This window comes from Folsomia candida, unplaced genomic scaffold (genome assembly GCF_002217175.1).
Source record: "Folsomia candida strain VU population unplaced genomic scaffold, ASM221717v1 Fcan01_Sc001, whole genome shotgun sequence".
Taxonomy (NCBI): domain Eukaryota; kingdom Metazoa; phylum Arthropoda; class Collembola; order Entomobryomorpha; family Isotomidae; genus Folsomia; species Folsomia candida.
In genome coordinates, this window is record NW_019091193.1 from 9,879,230 (window position 1) to 9,897,728 (window position 18,499).

The 18,499-nt window shown below is 35.7% G+C and overlaps 4 protein-coding genes across 13 annotated transcripts; 2 read left to right on the top strand and 2 right to left on the bottom strand.

Moving 5' to 3' along the window:
* The first annotated feature begins 1,497 nt into the window (after positions 1-1,497).
* LOC110862138 (aquaporin AQPAn.G) lies at positions 1,498-13,049 on the top strand. Of its 10 annotated transcripts, none has more exons than XM_022111321.2 (9): positions 5,711-6,056; positions 6,126-6,199; positions 7,067-7,124; positions 8,052-8,193; positions 9,916-10,059; positions 11,861-12,070; positions 12,133-12,152; positions 12,224-12,290; positions 12,364-13,049. In XM_022111321.2, the coding sequence occupies exons 2-9, from the start codon at positions 6,190-6,192 to the stop codon at positions 12,517-12,519; spliced, it is 807 nt and encodes a 268-aa protein (XP_021967013.1). In that variant the 5' UTR covers positions 5,711-6,056; positions 6,126-6,189; the 3' UTR covers positions 12,520-13,049. The 10 variants fall into 10 exon arrangements, with proteins under 10 accessions (XP_021967005.1, XP_035701920.1, XP_021967036.1 ...); XM_022111329.2 differs by having other exon boundaries at positions 7,070-7,124; XM_022111313.2 differs by lacking the exons at positions 5,711-6,056; positions 6,126-6,199 and adding an exon at positions 1,498-1,650.
* Positions 13,035-15,016, bottom strand: LOC110862193 (putative cystathionine gamma-lyase 2). Its single transcript, XM_022111376.2, has 9 exons — positions 14,813-15,016; positions 14,644-14,725; positions 14,472-14,550; positions 14,271-14,397; positions 14,045-14,179; positions 13,816-13,951; positions 13,638-13,711; positions 13,320-13,570; positions 13,035-13,240 (listed from the first exon to the last, which is right to left on the bottom strand). The coding sequence occupies exons 1-9, from the start codon at positions 14,981-14,983 to the stop codon at positions 13,099-13,101; spliced, it is 1,197 nt and encodes a 398-aa protein (XP_021967068.1). The 5' UTR covers positions 14,984-15,016; the 3' UTR covers positions 13,035-13,098.
* A 9-nt stretch (positions 15,017-15,025) lies between these two features.
* Positions 15,026-16,175, bottom strand: LOC110862233 (peptidoglycan-recognition protein LB). Its single transcript, XM_022111418.2, has 4 exons — positions 16,028-16,175; positions 15,746-15,953; positions 15,499-15,617; positions 15,026-15,408 (listed from the first exon to the last, which is right to left on the bottom strand). The coding sequence occupies exons 1-4, from the start codon at positions 16,083-16,085 to the stop codon at positions 15,188-15,190; spliced, it is 606 nt and encodes a 201-aa protein (XP_021967110.1). The 5' UTR covers positions 16,086-16,175; the 3' UTR covers positions 15,026-15,187.
* Positions 16,176-16,309: 134 nt separating this feature from the next.
* Positions 16,310-17,639, top strand: LOC110842113 (histidine-rich glycoprotein). The gene is made up of 4 exons (XM_022087826.2): positions 16,310-16,958; positions 17,046-17,091; positions 17,171-17,395; positions 17,454-17,639. Exons 1-4 carry the CDS (start codon positions 16,806-16,808, stop codon positions 17,510-17,512), a joined length of 483 nt encoding a protein of 160 aa, XP_021943518.1. The 5' UTR covers positions 16,310-16,805; the 3' UTR covers positions 17,513-17,639.
* The last annotated feature ends 860 nt before the right edge of the window (positions 17,640-18,499 follow it).

Genomic DNA, 18,499 nt, shown 5'->3' on the forward strand with positions numbered 1-18,499 from the left:
CCCTCGCCATCAGTTCAATAACCTATATTGAACGAGTGATTTGGCTCAGATTAAAGTATAATGAGTCAAATAAAACCCTTTAATTACACATTTGTTTTATGAATGCGACCGGCTGCACTATTGTGATCTGAATCAATTGATTGTTTTAGAGCAATTAAGCTATTTTTTGTTTTGACGACGACTTCTTCTTGCCTATACATATTCGTCTCTACATATGTCATAAACAACTGCATATAGTACGTGAAGTAATGGCGTATGTATAAAGTAATCTTGTCCCTAACCTTCCTTCAAGGAACGAAAAAAATATTGAGCGAGCATGCTAACGTCGTATTTATAAAATAAATAAAGCGTTAGTTCATTGTAATTGACATTGATTTGTGAAAATGTGGTGATGTTGAATGCAACCGACCAAGTATTTGTGCATGCTTAACCTGATTTCCTATTTTACAAAATGTCCTCTCCCTCTTTGCATTGGATGTGCTTGTCATTCCATTTACAACCTTTGTTATTAATGAGGGGATGATGTTTTCCTGATGCATTGTTGATGTGGTTTGAGTGCTTTGTGCAATTCTGCACTTGAAGCAACGTGCACTCATTGATGTTTTGAAAGCTTAAACTCGTCTGCTTAAATTTTGCAAGTTGCATTTCACTGCCAGCATGTTTTACAGCAATTTCGATATGTTGATTTTGAAGAGACTTTTGCAGAGGAGGAGTGCAAGCCAAGAATATTAGATTCATTCAAAAAAAAGTTTTTCCATTGTGATAGGGCTCATTTTTTTTATAAAAAACGTAAAACGTGGTATTTGGCAATACCTGAGCGTAGCGAGACGATGAGAATTGCTTGGACAGTAAACTGTGAGTAAGTAGATTTCCTGAGGTGTGCAAATGCGGTATTCTGCTACCTAATGAAACCTAATTCCAATTTCTCTAAAAACTCATCTCATTGTGTCAGTTTTGTTTTAACACGAAAACAAAATCAAATCTGTCATGCTACACAACTAGATTTTATAGTTTATACCTACAGACTTCGTCAACGGTCGTCTTCAGCTAATGCGAGAATTAAAAAATAACCAAGCCACACAATAACCACACTACACGAAAAAATGTTTCGTCAACAACTACAAGAACGTGGTATTGGTATCGTAGCTACATAAACAGCATTAGCTGCACAAACCATACAGCTAACGATTAGAAAAGGGGATAATTTCTACTAACGAGTGGAAGTGGATCTTCGATTCGATTTGCACTTTTGTTGAGGACGGTATTTCTTGTTGCAGTGTTGCGGTAGACGATTATTATTGTGTGATTTGTACACTGCTACTTAAATTTCTTTATTGAACTGAAACTGCAGACCTCAACTGAAACTAGAATTTACGTGATGAGAAAAGCAGGAAGGTGTAAAAGTAAAATGTGCATGTATGCTGAGGACGTTTTCCTCGACGTCTCTCAACAATCCGTCATATCTCCACCGGTTTACTCTTTAATTCGGCATTTGATATTCAGTTAGGCTCTCAGTTTTCTCTTTAGAGTCCCCCTTGCAGGAAGTCTCCTAGTTTTGATACGAAATTTCGGTCCCAAGCGTACATAATTTTGTGATTTTCTGATAAATATTTGCAATCAATATGCATCAAACCATATTGAAATATAAAGGTAAGAAATTTGTGCTATACATACGTAATATATCGATTACAACAAGGTTTTCTTGTAGGTAGTGCGGTAGTATTTCCAGTAGTTGATATATGCATGCTTCTGTATTAAGCGCTTCACCCCTATTTTTGCATGTTAATGAACCGTTAGGTAAGTACATGTGTACTTATTTCACGGTTTCTGGAACTCACTGGTATTTTCCAATTTACAAAGTACAAACGATAAATATTACATGAGACTGGTCCAACAAGTTTGATGCCATTCTAAATAATTAGTTAGTTTCTTATATTACGACATAGTCCTTTGAAAATTGTTCTATGTATAAATCCGCTACGATGAGCTGAGTATTTTGCTCTGTTTTATTTACAATATTTTTCCAGACAACTTTTGTACATAATAGCGATTCTATCATCGAATTGAAAGGGGTTCTTACAATATCAATTCCTAGTCTATAATTTAGAACTTCTAATACCCCATTATGTCTTCCGTTTGATTTTTAATGAGCACGCAAATGGACATAGCGTAAATTCTAACTATATTCTAACTATTTTTACATATATTGTGGATCAACAGTAAAATAAACTTCCTACTATTTTGTTAGTTTGAAAAGGTCGATAACTTATTCGTAGTTTTCCATGTCCATGATTGCAATATTTTATTCGCAGTACGTGCATAATTTATGTGTGTGTGTGTGGCCAGTACATATATACATACATCCATACTTATTGTATACATTTGTATAAATGTACAAAAATTTGGAAACGTTTATCTTAAGATTTGTGGATATGCTTAGTGTTGGTTATAAAAAGTTAACCTGTACTATCCATTAAAATACTGACCAGCAAAAAAATTCAAATACATACATATGATAATTAAGGTTGTTGCAAAGTAGTCATTACTTTTTTACATGTTATTCCCTCAAATAAGAAGTCCGTCCTCCTCGTAAGAATTTTTATGTGGTGTACTCGAGAAGAGTGTATCAGAGAGATACAAAATTTATGGAGCTTGCTCATATCAAAATCCGCTATTACACGGAGATAGCCGTTCCTCCGTCAATCAGCAATTTGGTTTATTGCATGGACTTGCGTTTCCAAATTTTTCGTTACGTGAAAATAGATTTGTTCCATTAGACAAGTGGACATTGATTGATCTGGCCACCAATAGACTTGGAAGGCTTGTATATAAATTAGATTGACGGCCATACCTATAGAGATAGAAGATGAAGAGGAGTGTTCATTGGAAATTTATATACGACTCTTCCAGGCGCTGCTATGTGCATAACGTACACCCTTTGCCTTGAACAAGATATATTGCCTAATTTAATGACCGAAAAAAGTAGAGCGGATGGTTGATTTCATGCTAATGTTTTTCAAACTTGTCTGATTCAGCAGCAGTTGACATTAGACCAATGAGCAGGAATAATCAGTCTGGAATTTTGTGAATAATAATATTAAGGTACAACTGTCATCCGATTTTTCTGAAATCTTGCTTTGCCTACATAAACACATTTGCATCAGCTAAACAACAGCATTAGAGAGGAACGTGCAAAATTTAGTATTTTATTTTCCAAAATTCGACCTTCACCTCTTGATGCCCTTTAACTTTGTGAGATTTTTTACTTGGAGTCGTACTTACAGCTTTACAACGTCAAACTGCTAATCTAATTAGCAAAATACTCTGATACATACAGGTACACGTTATGGGATTTTAGCATAAATGTTTGTACGTGGAGAATCTAGCGAATTTGCCCTATTTCAATTTTGTTTGCGCAAGTAGTAGAATTTCTAGTTTTTGCAACAATAAAACAATCTCATTGATGTTGAATGTAAAATATTGAATGTAGGTGAAGACGCATAGATTGTGTATATTCAACCTGACGCAAAAGACGTCTTTTGCATCAGGTTGAATACGCCGATAATGCAATTAAACTATATAGTGATCCACCCACCTTGTTAAAACAATGACTTGTGCCCCTTATTAAATTTCCTAAATGTCAGGGACACTTGTTGACTCAGCAATTATGTATGTGCGGTCAATAGATGCGTAAACAGGTTGCAAGTATTTGCATTGGCGTCGATACATGTTTATCATAACCTTCCAATGGCTGGAATCATTTAATTTGGATTGCATAGATACGTACCAATGATTTGCAACAACCTGCCAAAGTAAACGTGCAGCTCACCGACCGGTATCAATCAGAAAACGTGTTAAGCAGAATAAGAGTCAATCATTGCAAGTGGCATTCCAGAGAATCTGAGTACGACACATTGGACTTTTGTTATCTACGTAAATCTGTTGAACCGCATAAATAATACTCGTTCACGCCGAGTGCATCTTTTCGTATTATGTCACCAGTCCAATTACCAACCTGCAAACTTATTTGACAGTCCAATGCAACACCTTGGACTCGTAATTGTTTGAAATTTCTGATAAATTATTTCCAATTATTAACTTTACCTTCCACTATTTTAAAGGGGTTTTGTAATTTATATGAACTGGCTAAACTTTTCAAGTTTATTAGATTAGGAACAACTTGCAATTGTTGGCTTATCCTAATAAACTGATGTGCTAAATCAGTGATATAGTTCTTCAAAATTGTGCCAATTTCTGTTAGGATATTGAAAATATCTAGAAATTATTGGATAATTATTGGACAACGGTGAGTACAAAGTTTAGAATCACAGTCTTTTTAAATCGTTTTTACATAGCTATGCGTATCAATCGTACGTATTTGTATTCATTATGCAAACGTGACACCATGTCGGTCAAAGGTTAGACAATTACCCAACCACACAAGATACTCGTTATATTAAAGCATGGAAATTGAAGTCGTCATGATTATTAATACCAAAGACATTATTGTAAGTGTCTGGCACGTAGCAGGTTAAAAATTAGTTCAGATGCACCAATTTCTTCACCCCCATTGATACATGATCATCAGACTTCAATGAATGAAGTCAGTGGTCGTATAAACAAGTCCATATGTATCTATTCATAAGTGTGTCTAGAGTTAAAATTATTTATTTGCGAATAATTTGTATGTAAAATGTCTATGATTCTGTCTAGCAGTTAGTTGTGAATAAAAATATGTATGTATGTATCCATGTACATGCGTATACATATCGCCGGCTTATCGTTAGTAGGGTACTGTGTTTTTTTGTATATTTTGTCAATAGATTGGAAAACATACTCTACAAATCCATATAAATACGGAAAATTAATAGATGCTTCAAAGTGGATAGTGGATTAATGCTAAAAGCCTTGTTGATACATGTCCTTAACACACAAATGGCACTAACAAATTACGCCCCACAAAAGTAGTATAAAGCAATACCTTCAATAATACCCACCAAATAAAAACTTTTCCATGCGCTGGTAGAGCACAATGCATACATATTTTGCAATGCTATGCTACATATGCAGCTAAATATGTACTGCAGGGTTAGCTGGTCAGGTTTGACCATCACGGAAAGCTTTTTCCGCATGTACCACACAGAATTTCATGCACAATATCCACACTCTATCTATAATATGTGTCTAAGGTTATTTGATGGCATCAGAATGCGTCGTCGTCGTCCTCAACTAGTGTTTAGGAGTTGTTGGATAATGTTATGTTATCGTGTGAGTTCTATTCCATTTAACAAGTCGCATTCAGCAAGTTATCTCTCTGTGGTCTCACTTTCATTCAGTCTTAGGTAACCCGAGCGTGCAAATTCATTTGACTTTAGCTGCAAATTCTGATTGCCTGTACTACTAGATACCACCACTAATAATGCAATCTTAATATTGCCGTCATATTGGCGATTGGGGGATCTCTCTCACTCTGAAAGGCTCGTTCAGGGATATTTGCTATCTGTACAATATAAAGTTATTAAGTCTGCGCAGTTCCTTGCAAGAAACTCATCTTAGCTCAGCTCTCTGATTTGCATAATATACAAGACTCCCCATTCCCATAATCTCATAAATAAACCACTTCCACATGCAGTCAAAATCCGGATGAAAGAGTGTTTTGTCATAAAGTGTCTCCTCGCTCTGTTCAGTGCTGCTTGTGCTTAGGGTGAGATAAGAATAGAAAATAGTTTATAAATAAAAAGCGTACGGCAACCTCCACTATCACTGCTCAACACTCGTTACTTTGGAACACATCTCTCTCTCTCTACACAAAAAGTTCACGGCATTGATATCGTACTTACTTTGGTACGTGGATTCAACAACCTGAGAATTCAAAGAGATATACACACTTTTTTACACGCAATCTTTCCATTCCTTCCTCGCAGTGCATATTCGCTCGTCAACTTATTGAATCCTGACATTTGGTTAGAAACTGTGCCGTGAATATTTTGGTGACTTTTTCTGAATGCCACAAGTGGGTTTTTGAGGTTTTATGTAGTTTTCAGTGTGTGATACTTGTAAGTAAATCATGAAATTAGTTGGAAGATAATATTCTGAAATTTACTTCATTTTGTGGTGAACTTTAGGATAATTTGTGCGCGATAAAAAGAGTGACGCTTGACATCGTTCAGCAGATTTTTGACCATATTTATGCCTTCAGGTCAGAGGGTCAGAGTAACCATAATTTCGCACAATTAACCTATAAGCTGTCTCGTTATCATTTACTGACGCATTAAACCATATATTTCTTATTACACATGATCTAATATTTTAAATGCCAATACATTTTGGTTGTGGTTGTGGTTAATACGTACAAATACAAAATCTTTATCATGCTTTAGTGGCTTTCACCCTGTTCATAACTGAATTTATGCCAAACGCATCAAAAGCTCGGCGTTTCTCACTTCATAGTAAAAGTCCTGAGAAATCTTTACGACAAGCACGAATGAAAAATGATGCCAATTCAAACGGGGCTCATGTTTTAAAACAACCTCGACGCATTTCTTATAACGCTTTAGCACGGTCCAAAAATTCCATCGACATTTCTGCATCAAAAGGGGACGCGAGCAGTAAAGGAGTAAAAAATGGTGCAAATGTCACAGAAAAAAATGATGACAACTCTCAGAGTGTTAAAACTTTGGTCATTCCATATTCGTACAATGAACGGGAAGCAAACGTTACGAGAGGTTATCAAATCACATCGAGTTTTGCTCCAGTTCCTTCGAAAGTGCACCATCAGTTGACTGCATCTTCAGAGGCAAACAACGAGGAAGCTGCATTGAACTCATTTTATGCTTCTTCTCAACAACTAAAACATTCCATATTTTCCACTAACTTTCTTGTACATGGCTTGAACTTTGAAACGAATAAAAACAACAAAGAGTTGCTTGATTCTGAACCTGCTTCTAACAGCTTGAGAGAAAGGATGGATTCCGGATCTCGAGCTGCACATTGGTGGCAGCGTAACAGAAGTGTGTCTCAATTTATTAGTACAAATTCTTATAAAATTCACTCTCCTTATTAACAGCAGACGCATTGGCGATGGCCACCATACAGTTGAAGATGCCGAGGAAGGACATATGGAGGTAAGTGATGAAAAAAAAATTTTTTTTTGACTTGACTGGCTTGATGAATAATTTCATGCGAGGCTTGCATATGGTTGATTTAAGGTAAGTTGTTAACTAGTTCGATGCTCCAACTAATCAGCAGCAAGTTCCGTTGTGAATGGTTTGCAGGGAAGTTGAACTTTGTCATTACGCAAATGAAACTTGATTTGAGTAGTAACTGGATCTCTAAAGATGATCTGCTATTCTTGTTTCACGATTATTTACTTGCTTCTGGATACTGTAATGTGAACATAAGGGACACATGAAAAACTGGAGCATCACAGTGTGACGATCACAGGAGAAACTCGTGTGAATATATCTCATGACTAATTAATCTCAACTTCCTGAAAACAGTAACTTTGAGAGACATGCATGGATGCATAAATGCAAATTTTATCAAAGTCTTGTCATTTTCAACTTTTACAACGTCAATTTTGCTGGACACAAGCAATTTCCTTTCAATAAAATCTCACACGCTCCTGGTTCAAGCTCAAGTGCCAATGTCAGGGGAAAATTATCAAGGTGTTTTCTCATCATTGAAAAATGTGCATGTATCTATACAAATATGTGTATGTGTACAAGTACATAAATAGATAATCCTATTTCTTCATCTGCTACAGGAATAACCAAAATCACATTTTCATATTCTGATTTAAGGTTATTTTATTACCTCTACCTGCAACGCAACGTCTCATTAACTCTTCTTCGAGACCATCCACGGACTCTTTTTGACTTATCTAAAAGAATGAAATAATACGAACAAATGTCTGCTTTGCTTATATATATTTACTTCAAATTGTAATATAACTATAATGTTATGACGAGTTGTGTGTCAAGTGTGGAAATGGCTTGACACATAAACAGTCAGTATACATTCATATAATACTTTTTGTATGTCTGGCATAGGGCCCTAATTGCCGAACTTATCGGAACATGCTTGCTTATCATCATGGGCTGTGGAAGCATTCTTAGTCTCACCACCCCCAAGGCTTTGGACCTCACAGGAATCGGACTCTGCTGGGGGATGACGGTAGCAACATTAGCCCAGGTGAGGTACCAACCTGAACGGTTGTACAGTCAATCTATCGAGTATTCTGTAATTTTAAACTCATGGCAAGCAAAGTTGAAATTAATATGTATATTATTACTGGGTATTAATTTTAAGTACACACACACACATATACCGTGTTGGAAGCAATAATTTTGCAGTAATCAATCAATCAAGAATCAGTCATTGGTTGAATTTGACAAGTTTTTACGAAGCGAATATGGATGGCGTAGAGATTAGATCATGGCATTTTATGTCCATTTATGTATTAATAAAAAAAACACGGTTTCCTCGTTCTACACAATTTCTGCGAACGAACGGAACACTTGGTTTGATATGTTCCAATTTATTACCTTCCTTCCATTTCTTTCAGTTTAGACAAAAACTTATCCATGGTCATCTACATAGAGCCAGTTGTCGAGCGTTGGCGCGCATCAATTAACGAGCAGTTAACGTTTATTGCTCGATCTATGCACAAATCTTTGACATTTATGTCAGGTTAAAGTTTTATGGTGTTGTTTCCGATTCAATTTAGCATACTTTTCATTGATAAATGAGAAAGGTAAATGGATTTTATTATTTTAGTTTTTACCTTGACAAATGATTCCTTACTGGAATATTTTCAGCTTTTCCATTAATATGGACAATAATTTTTATTTTATGAATATTATCTCTCCTCCATTTAAAGTAATATGCACGCAAATAATGTGTACAAATAAATATCTTGAAGTCTGAAGTCTGAAGTCGAAGTCTGAAGGCAGACAGAAAACGCAATTAATTCCACTATTCATCAAAAAATATAAGATTGACTACTGTTATTATTCAAATCGCTTGTACTCCATTCCATGTAAATGGAGTACAAGCAAGTTCAATGCAACTTGGTAGTCATTGCTTCTCCTCATTACCAAGGCATGCAGTTGTGCATTTTAGAGAACAATTAATTTTATGGTCATTATCGATTCATTTAGAACCTGTGTGCATTAGATGAAGTGTTGATTGTGATTGTGGTGTTGTAGGTTATTCTAATAATGATTGCAAGCCGACATATTTGTTTAATTGCGTGAGCAGGTACGATGACAAACGAATTTTTAAGATACAATTCCCCAAGTAATAAATTGGACGTGAATTGTACAAAATGTTGAAAATTATGCTGGTGCCAATGTGTCTGGCGTTCATATTGAATTAATTTAAATTTACATCACTTTTCGATTTAATTAATTCAGTGCAATAGATTGAACTTGAATGAGTACTTATATGTACACAGTAAATAATTCCTTCAATTTTGATAGCCTTTATTATTGTTATTATCGCTGTGCAAATGTGTTGTATGTATTGCTATTTCGACTCTTAAACTTTTTAAAGAAGGGCAGGGTGCACATCTTAAAAACAATAAAAGGTAGCATCATCTACCACATCGGATCTTAAGACAATGGATATGAAACTGTTAAATTATTAGAGTTTAAGTGTGATACAATATCAAATCCCATAATGTAATGTACCTATGAAATGACAATTATAAATGTGCTTTCATAAGTGCACTTGTTCATATTTGGAATTATGATAATTTATAAAGGAGACATGTTATCGCGATAACCTTTCAAATTGAATTGACCGTATAAATGACTCGATTCGACATCGATATGCCATTGCACCTGAGTACATATACCCATATATACATATGTATGTCCATGCTAAAAAATTAACATACATTATATTTTTTAGACTCTTGGGCATGTCAGTGGATGTCACATGAACCCAGCCGTCAGTTTGGCGATGATGGTCACAGGCAAACTGCAGCTAATCAAAGCCGGACTTTACATTGGAGCACAGTGTATTGGAGCAATGATGGGGGCTGCGGTATTAAAGGTAATTTTTTTTTGCAAGGTTCAAACCTACCATTACATAATTATACTTAACTGTCTAAAAGTTAAGTAAAAATTGTACTGGTGTGAAAGATATACTTATGATCCAGAATTGACACGCAGAAGTACATTTATATAAATGGTTCTGCTTACATTAAGCTATCCACGAGGCAAAAATTTACCAAAATTTGTGTATTGAATAGATATATTGTCACATAGAGTGTCGGCATATTTTTAAAGGTGATCATGCAGCAGCCATTCATTCCTAAACTGTTATACATACACGTACAGACAAGAAGAGTCCGTCATCCATCAAAGGTTATTTACATTAGCTCCCTTTCTCAATATCGAAATATCACACACACCCTCCTCGCCTTCATTGTCAACTTCTGCGACGGTAATGAAGATAAAGTTTGGACTATTGTGTAACATAGAGTTTTTGCGAGTCTTTGATTTAAGACTTGGATTTGGACTTCAGGGCAGGTCAAGGTTTTGGGCTGGCAACTCATTCATTCAGTGATCAGCAGCAGCAGCAACCCACGTACATGCAGACTTTCAACATGGCATATGTACTTTTATTGTGAAGTGGTCAGAGTACCACCGAAGCCAATCTGCCTGATCCTTCTTATTGCCTTGCTTATACTTGATGCTGTCTTGATGGGCGTAAAATGCTTTATTAACAGAAATGCAAATTGAGATTGACAAGGTTTGCTGATTGTGTTAATGAAGCGCAAGTAAAATGCTTCCATATCAAAATATCAATCGACTAGAGTTATTATATTTTGTGTATGTATGTAGCTCTACGTGTGTGTGAACTTAGCTGGTTTATCTGCATGTTGAGTGACACAATGCAATTGTTTCCTTCCTTCCTAATTATAGACATTAACTAAACTCAGGATTAATTAAACGCAAGCTTATGTAAGGTATAAAATTCTGTGGCTACGCTACATGCATATTCAGTTTGAGATTTATGCTGGAAATATTACCAACTAACTTCCTATTTAGACTTTTGTTCAAAATTGCATAAAAAATACCTAGAAAAATTCAAGCTCAATTTCCTATTGCATGCAACAGGTTATGTATGTCCATTTTAATTGCTAGTTTAGCTCCAGTATTTTAATTTCTGTACAGCCTTCGCGTATTCATAAATGACAACCGTGCAAAATGCAAACTCAATCATCTGGATTAGTTTCAGACTTCAACTTGGAATCACAACGTCGATTTTGATAACCTAGAAATTCGACGACGCAATGAAAGTGAATGTACTGAGTCAACAATGGTAATGAAATGACTAATCTAAGTTTTCATGTGGTGCGTATATAGCAGCCCAACAGTGAAGTCTTTGTCAAACAAACCCTGATAATGTATGAGACGCATAACTCATTAAGCAAGTGCTTGAATTGTCAATCACCTCACCTTGTGCCTTCAGCAGCAGCTAATCCGCAGTTTACCTCCACTCCATTAAATAATTAACATTGGTCTATCTACACCCGTCAGTTGCTCGCCCTGTGTTATTAAGTTCGTTGAGCGGACACTTTGGTATTATCAATTAAGGCAGCCATAGGATTTTCATTTGTAGGATTCGTAATGGTAAATATGCGATGGAATCCGTCAAGTTTACCTACCTGTTCAATTTTCTAATTAATACTTGGAAAAATTGTCCAATGCCACTCGAGACATGGTCGTTCGAATGATGCGATGATGAATATGTACATAGAATAAAGAATAGTATATGTAAGACGTTGTAAAAATGTGGATACATAGAAGAATAGAAAAGTATTAAACGAATTTTCTTTATGATGCAGGCATTAACTCCCGACGAGATTGTGGGGGACTGGGGAATAACAAAGTTGGGTCCTGGAGTGACCCCCCTACAAGGATTTGGAATTGAGTTTGTCGCCACATTCGTTCTGCTTATGGTCATTTTTGGAGCAACTGATGAAAACAGGACGGATTTGAAGGGATCAGCTCCACTTGCCATTGGATTATGTATCACTGCACTTGTCCTGTTTTGCGTAAGTTGCAAAAATAAATATAATGTAAAATTATACTGGTGACACTGCAATTTTCTCTTCAGGGTCCCTTTACTGGTGCCAGGTGAGTAGAACAATTGGTTAGAATATTACTTATCAGGAAAGTAATTTCATTATAATTGCTGAATTATTTAGCATGAATCCCGCCCGCACATTAGGACCTTCAGTGGTTGCCTCGCATTTTGATAACCACTGGGTTTATGTAAGTGGTTAATGCAAGTCAATACATTTAAGTTAACGTACATACATAAGCTAATGAAAATGTGTTACGAAAGTGGATCGGTCCAATCTCGGGAGCTATCACTGCTGCTGTTCTTTACCACCAAATCTTCCGGGCTTTCAGTCCTGAAGAAGTTGCCACCATTCAGGCTGAAGAGGATATCAAGAAACGCGAAGGTGATGCCAAGGAAGGTGCCGTCCCAAATGTGTGAATACTACTTTGCGGACCTGTTCCTCCGCAGTGCATATGTGAATGACATTGCAATTTAGGAATGCATGTATGCATGTATATTCTAGACCATTTGTGTGCAAGTGACCTTGTTGTATCTCTAATTGTAAGGACACAAGTATTTATGTAATATTTTTTATATTTGTATGTTATATAATTCCTGCATTGTCTTATTGGTTCATAATAATTGTTTCCACATGTCGTGTATTTGCAGTTACCCACATTAATAAAATAATATATGCATGCATGTGCACATGCCCTTTCGTACAGCTATCTAAGTACACAGAACTCTGGCTTGATATTGATTTGAGCTGTTTAAATTTGAGCTTGTTTTATGCACCAACAAGAATTTTATTGGAGAAATAAATTATACGGCAGGCATATTAAATATTTATGTGTTATAAATGTATGGTAATTTTTCAAATACTAAATTTATGATTGGTTGACCAATATATTATTAAATAGGAATTTATCCAGTAATAAAATAGTACAGTGATGTAGTTGTCTTTAAAACCAATTATGATTTATTTTGTCCCAAACAAAATGTGTTCATAATGAGGGATTAACAGTTTTCTAAGGCTTGTGAAAGGTCATGAATTAAATCTTTGGCAGATTCCAGACCGACAGAAAGTCGGACAAAATTGTCAGTGATTCCTAGCCTTAATCTCTGGTCGATTGGCACCATCATATGCGTGTAAAAAGCACTGCGGGTAAAAATAAATGATATCTATTAGAATTTGTTTTATAGGAAATGCGCAGAATTTTCATATATGCAATTCTTACGGAAGTTCAGCCAATGACTCGCAACCACCAAAGCTAGCTGCATTGGCAACCATTTTCAGACTGTCCAAAAATTTGAGTGCAGATCCAGGTTCCTTGATGGTAAAAGACAGGAGACTGGAATGTCCCGATGACTGCGATAGTGCCAACTCATGCTGGGGGTGCGACTTTAGTGCTGGATGATTCACAGATTTTATTTTGGGATGGCTCTCCAAAAATTTTGCAATTTTCAAAGAGTTTTCCATCAACGCAGGCTGGAAGTTGGCAAAAAGGCAGGTGTAACTTTGGATTAATTTTGAAGTTTTTATGCCATGAGCATACCATGCGTAAGTGAAGGGTTTTTAGTCCTCTAGTGCACAAATAGGACTCAAACGGAGACGGAACAGCTCCAAACGCTATAATTTAATTATTAAAAAATGGTACAGGTTACATAAATAGGTAGACTTAATTAGAATGAAAATAACATTCATTAGACGACCACTCTGTTTCACAGTCTTACCATTTTGATAGAAATTGAGCTTCTCTTTCAGATCATCACTGTTCGTAATCAAAGCCCCCATGATGACATCGGTATGTCCATTGATATATTTTGTTAAAGAGTAATGAACAAGATCTGCTCCCAAATCGAGTGGTCTCTAAGCAGTGTAAGCAATGACAGGACAGTTAACTATAAAATATGTGACTCGTTGACTCGTTTATCTTTACTTGTTTTCATTCTGAATATAAACCTGGAAAAATGATGTAAGGACCGTGTTATCAACAGCAACTAAGATCTCCTTTGAGAAGTCATGGGCAATTTTAGCTATTAAAGCGATGTCAAACACCCTCAAAGTTGGGTTGGCTGGAGTCTCAAGAAAAACCATCTAAGACAATTTTTGTATAGCAATTATTTTTATAACCCAAATAGTATAGTTGCATATTCTCATTTGTTAAGCAATTTTGTAGCCAACGTACTTTTGTATTTGTTTTCAATGCCTTTTTGAAACCCTCAATATTTGTCAGATCCATAATGTCAACTTGCAGATTGTTTCGCTCAATGCTGTTCCTCCATAATCGATTGGCACCTCCATAAATGTCATCGCTATGATTTTAGAACTTGGCAGATTATTACCCATACCTGAAGAATTTTGGGGGAATGGTTATCATATGTATTACCTTGAGATAACGTGGTCCCCGCTTTTCAGAAGAGAAATCAGAGCCGAAATTGCCGACATTCCCGAAGAAAAGCAAACCCCTATACATACATTTCACAATTATTACACGGTTATGAACACAGAAGTAAAATGTGCTAATTGATCATGAAAAGATTAAATGGATTTTGAATTACCATGCTTTCCACCATCAAGAGCAGCCAATCTTTTCTCTAAGATATCCCGATTTGGATTTAAGGTTCTGGAGTATTCAAACCCCTTTAAACAATTGATTTATTAAGTAATCAAAAGTCATTAATTTACAAATAAGTAGTACACACTACATATTATTACTTTAAATTATACCCGGTTTTTGGCTGGAGTGTCCAGTGCATATGTCGCTGACAATGAAATTGGTGGAACAACTGATGAATTACTTTTTTCATCCGGAGTGTAACCAGCGTGAATTGCAAGAGTGGAGAATTCCTCGTTTAGAGGAAGCCACGACTCTGCATTATTTCCGTTCTTATTCGCCATTATTTTGCTCAGGGATGAATAAATTGTAACAGAACCAAATTAGTGAGACTCAGAAGATCAAATGACGAGATCTCAAAGGAGTCATTGCTTTTTAATCATTTCTTACTAATGACAGATGTATGACTTTCATAATTAAGTATTATCAATATTTTAATTAGCTATAAACTGATACATAAAGGGTCAAGGTCAATCAAATTATCTATCTTAATCTCCCATTTTCTTCGTGTACCCAAGTGGAGGTGAAGTGGTTTGTTTATGAGGCCATAAGGACAGCTCTTCGTCATAAAATAAATCTCCTGGACAGTCCGTTTGGGTCACATCTCGATGACCAAACAACGAATAGTCTGGTAGAATATGTCCGAGCTCAATGCCACATTCAATCAATGCTTTTGCAGAATCCATCTGAATCTGAGGGGGAAGTTTTGCTGCAGTAATTAGAATACGTTCAAATAAGTATTTATTATTGATAAAATTGTTTTTATTCGGTTAAGACTCATCCACCAGTTCAAACTTACTTGAATAATCCCCAATCAAACTTATACCGACACTTCGATCATTCATGCCTGGAGCATGAGCCCCAACTCTGTTCCATCCACGCCCTTGGAATATACTTCCTTCAGCCCCAATTAGAAAGCTTAATGCAGATTAAACATATATTTTAACTCTGATGCATAAAGTAATTACGTTAATAAAGTTTATGTAAGTAATTAAGTAAAAGTGTAAGAGTGATTTGACTGTACACGATGATATAATAAAAAATACCTATATCCAATATCCGACCAACCACGATCGTCCATGTGGAAGTCTTGAATTTCTTGCATTACCAAAATGCATTCTGGAACAGATGAACAATTCCCATCACCCATCACAGTGTGATGAACCACGACATTGGACAATGGCATGGTCATATTTACAATTTCTTTTGGGGGCCTGGCATTCCATTGAAATCTGTAATATATTCCTGGGCAAGCTGTACAGCCAAAGTAGGGAAATCATTAATATGAACTGTTTCAATTATTTTGTGTTAATTTGGTATGTTCCCACCTGAGGTCCACCCGCAAAGAACTACACCCAGAAACAACAAACTTAAATAATTTGTCATTTCAAATTGCAAATTGTAACACAGGACAGCGACCTATCTCTCCAAGCCAAGTATTATTATAAGGTGTGCATATATCGATTGCTATGATATCAGTTATGCAATGCAAATGTGATAGTGTAATCAATGATTAATCATGAGGTCAACATCATGCTAAACCTAATAGATATGTAAGTGATAAAAAGAATTTGTGATCAAGTTGACAGTGTGTGTCTGCCACATATCCATGCCATGATTATAAATCTATGCATTTAGGTAAGCAAGTACATAGGTACATTCAATATGTACATATTTATTGTAATGGTGTTGTCGAATGACTCTGGTATTATCTAAATTGAATTGGTGTAAATGAGAAAATGCGGTGACACTGACCACAAATCTTAAAAGATGTGCCAACGTACTCGACCATTTCCAAATTATGATTAAATTGGAGTTTTGACCATAGCACAAAATTGTCTGATAATTTGTTTATTATTAAATTATTGCATAATCATTTATATTAAAATATGTATACAGTCTCAGCTCAAAACGAGATCAAAATTGGGGTATCTGGACGATTTATTGATGTTGTGCATATGCTTCACTTCCGCTTTAATTATAATGATTTTGACACAAATCAGAAATTCCTCATAGGTATATAAATAAAGGCCCAGCAACTGAGTTATACATTTTTATTCGGCAAGGACTCAGTGCAAATCTTACGTTTCCCATTACGTTTTCGACATGTATTTGTATTCGATCTGGATTTTGTGCACACTCTTCATTGCAGCAGTTTCGTCGAAGGAAATTTCGAAAAATAAAGTAGCTGCAGTGGATACAGAAGCTCAAGCAACCGGAGAACATTTTGGTCATCACCACGGTCATCATTACCATAAGGTAATGATAAGCTAACTTCTAAAACTAGCTAAAGGAATAAATTTCATAAATGAATGCATTTAATTAGTACAAGTTTTCTGGTTTCAGTCCCCACTTGTCATAGAAGGACACCATGAATTTCATCATCATCACAGTGAGTTGGCAAACCGACTGGGCAAAAAAAATTGACCACTTAAATTAAAAATCGTATGTATGAACATGTTAACTTGCAGAAATTCCAGTACCAAAACCTGTGCCTGTTCCAATTATAAAGGAAGTTCCAGTCCCAGTGGTTAAGCATATTCCGTACCCCGTGATCAAACATGTCCCGATTTATAAGCATATTCATGTTCCAGTTGCCAAACACTTTTCCTTTTCCATCTCTAAACACTTTCCCTTCTTTAAATTTCATACTGGATTCGTCCATCATTACCAACCACCTCATTACCATGATTTTGGTAAGAATTACTGCCATGTTAAATTATTCGGAAATTTATAATGATTTTGTCATTAAAGGTCATCAAGGATATCACTTCGGACATGGTCAACGTGGTGCTTACCACGGATTACATTAAAATTAAACCCAAGTTCGTGGATTATTCACTCACTTCAGCCTCAAAGTTAACCCTTAGCTATATACATACACAATCTAATTGAAATTCAAATTTTCAAGTGTGATTAAAAGCTAGTGTAAAACTCGGAGTGAGCCATTCTTACCGTTCTAAGTTCTTCATATGAGACTTACCGTTTCTTCACCATCAACACAATTTAAATGATTCAAAGATGCACTTTTAATTCATCACAAAACGCACTGATGAAATTTTCAAGATGCAAGTTTTTCAGACCTTCCATACTCGACCAAGTTGTACGATTAACGTGGTGCATTTCACCTAATAAGTGGTACATTTCTCCGACACACTGTGGCAAAAAATATGCGATTCCTTGTGAAACGCATAACAAATGACACACTCCTCAGAGGCAGCTTGCTAAATGTGATAGTATAAATATCAATATGAACTGCATATTATAATTAGAAAAGGTAGCCGGAAGTTAGGACACAACTTTGTCTCAATATATCCATACGCACTCGGCATTAAAAATATTACCAACCTTATGTATGTATGTGCATACATCTTACATACTTATATCTCCCTTTCATGAATTTGTCATTACAACTTTGCGCTGCTCTTTTCTCCTAAAAATATCAAATGCAGCAGACTACTTCTCTTTTGCAGAAAGTCGTGAAATGTTTTAAATCATGGTTGTCAGTTATCATTTATTTTGTTAAATGTAATAAATAGCCATTCAATAATGTGGATCTGATCCAACATTTAAGTTCTTATTACTATATAATCGAACATCAAATCAATTAAGTCCTCCTGCATTCTCTACAAATAAAGACTCATCAACTTTTGTTACACTTGTCACTTGTCAATTTACTGAGTGATTGTGCAACTATTTACCAGAGTTAATCTAAAATAAATTGGTTGTGCATTAGTTTGAATTATTGTTTCGGAAGGAGTATGCAAGTGACTGTTGCAATCTCAAGAGTTTCGTTAAAA

Coding starts and splice junctions, on each gene's coding strand:
- LOC110862233 (XM_022111418.2), bottom strand. CDS start 16,085: ATGACAAATTATTTAAGTTTGTTGTTTCTGGGTGTAGTTCTTTGCGGG. Junction 15,618..15,745: donor TGGTCGGATATTGGATATAG/GTATTTTTTATT, acceptor ATCTGCATTAAG/CTTTCTAATTGGGGCTGAAG. Junction 15,409..15,498: donor TTTGATTGGGGATTATTCAA/GTAAGTTTGAAC, acceptor TAATTACTGCAG/CAAAACTTCCCCCTCAGATT.
- LOC110862193 (XM_022111376.2), bottom strand. CDS start 14,983: ATGGCGAATAAGAACGGAAATAATGCAGAGTCGTGGCTTCCTCTAAAC. Junction 14,551..14,643: donor TCTTGATGGTGGAAAGCATG/GTAATTCAAAAT, acceptor ATGTATGTATAG/GGGTTTGCTTTTCTTCGGGA. Junction 13,241..13,319: donor GAGTCATTGGCTGAACTTCC/GTAAGAATTGCA, acceptor TTTTACCCGCAG/TGCTTTTTACACGCATATGA.
- LOC110842113 (XM_022087826.2), top strand. CDS start 16,806: ATGTATTTGTATTCGATCTGGATTTTGTGCACACTCTTCATTGCAGCA. Junction 16,959..17,045: donor ACGGTCATCATTACCATAAG/GTAATGATAAGC, acceptor TTCTGGTTTCAG/TCCCCACTTGTCATAGAAGG. Junction 17,092..17,170: donor TGAATTTCATCATCATCACA/GTGAGTTGGCAA, acceptor GTTAACTTGCAG/AAATTCCAGTACCAAAACCT.
- LOC110862138 (XM_035846026.1), top strand. CDS start 6,410: ATGCCAAACGCATCAAAAGCTCGGCGTTTCTCACTTCATAGTAAAAGT. Junction 12,153..12,223: donor GGTCCCTTTACTGGTGCCAG/GTGAGTAGAACA, acceptor TGAATTATTTAG/CATGAATCCCGCCCGCACAT. Junction 12,291..12,363: donor TTGATAACCACTGGGTTTAT/GTAAGTGGTTAA, acceptor GTGTTACGAAAG/TGGATCGGTCCAATCTCGGG.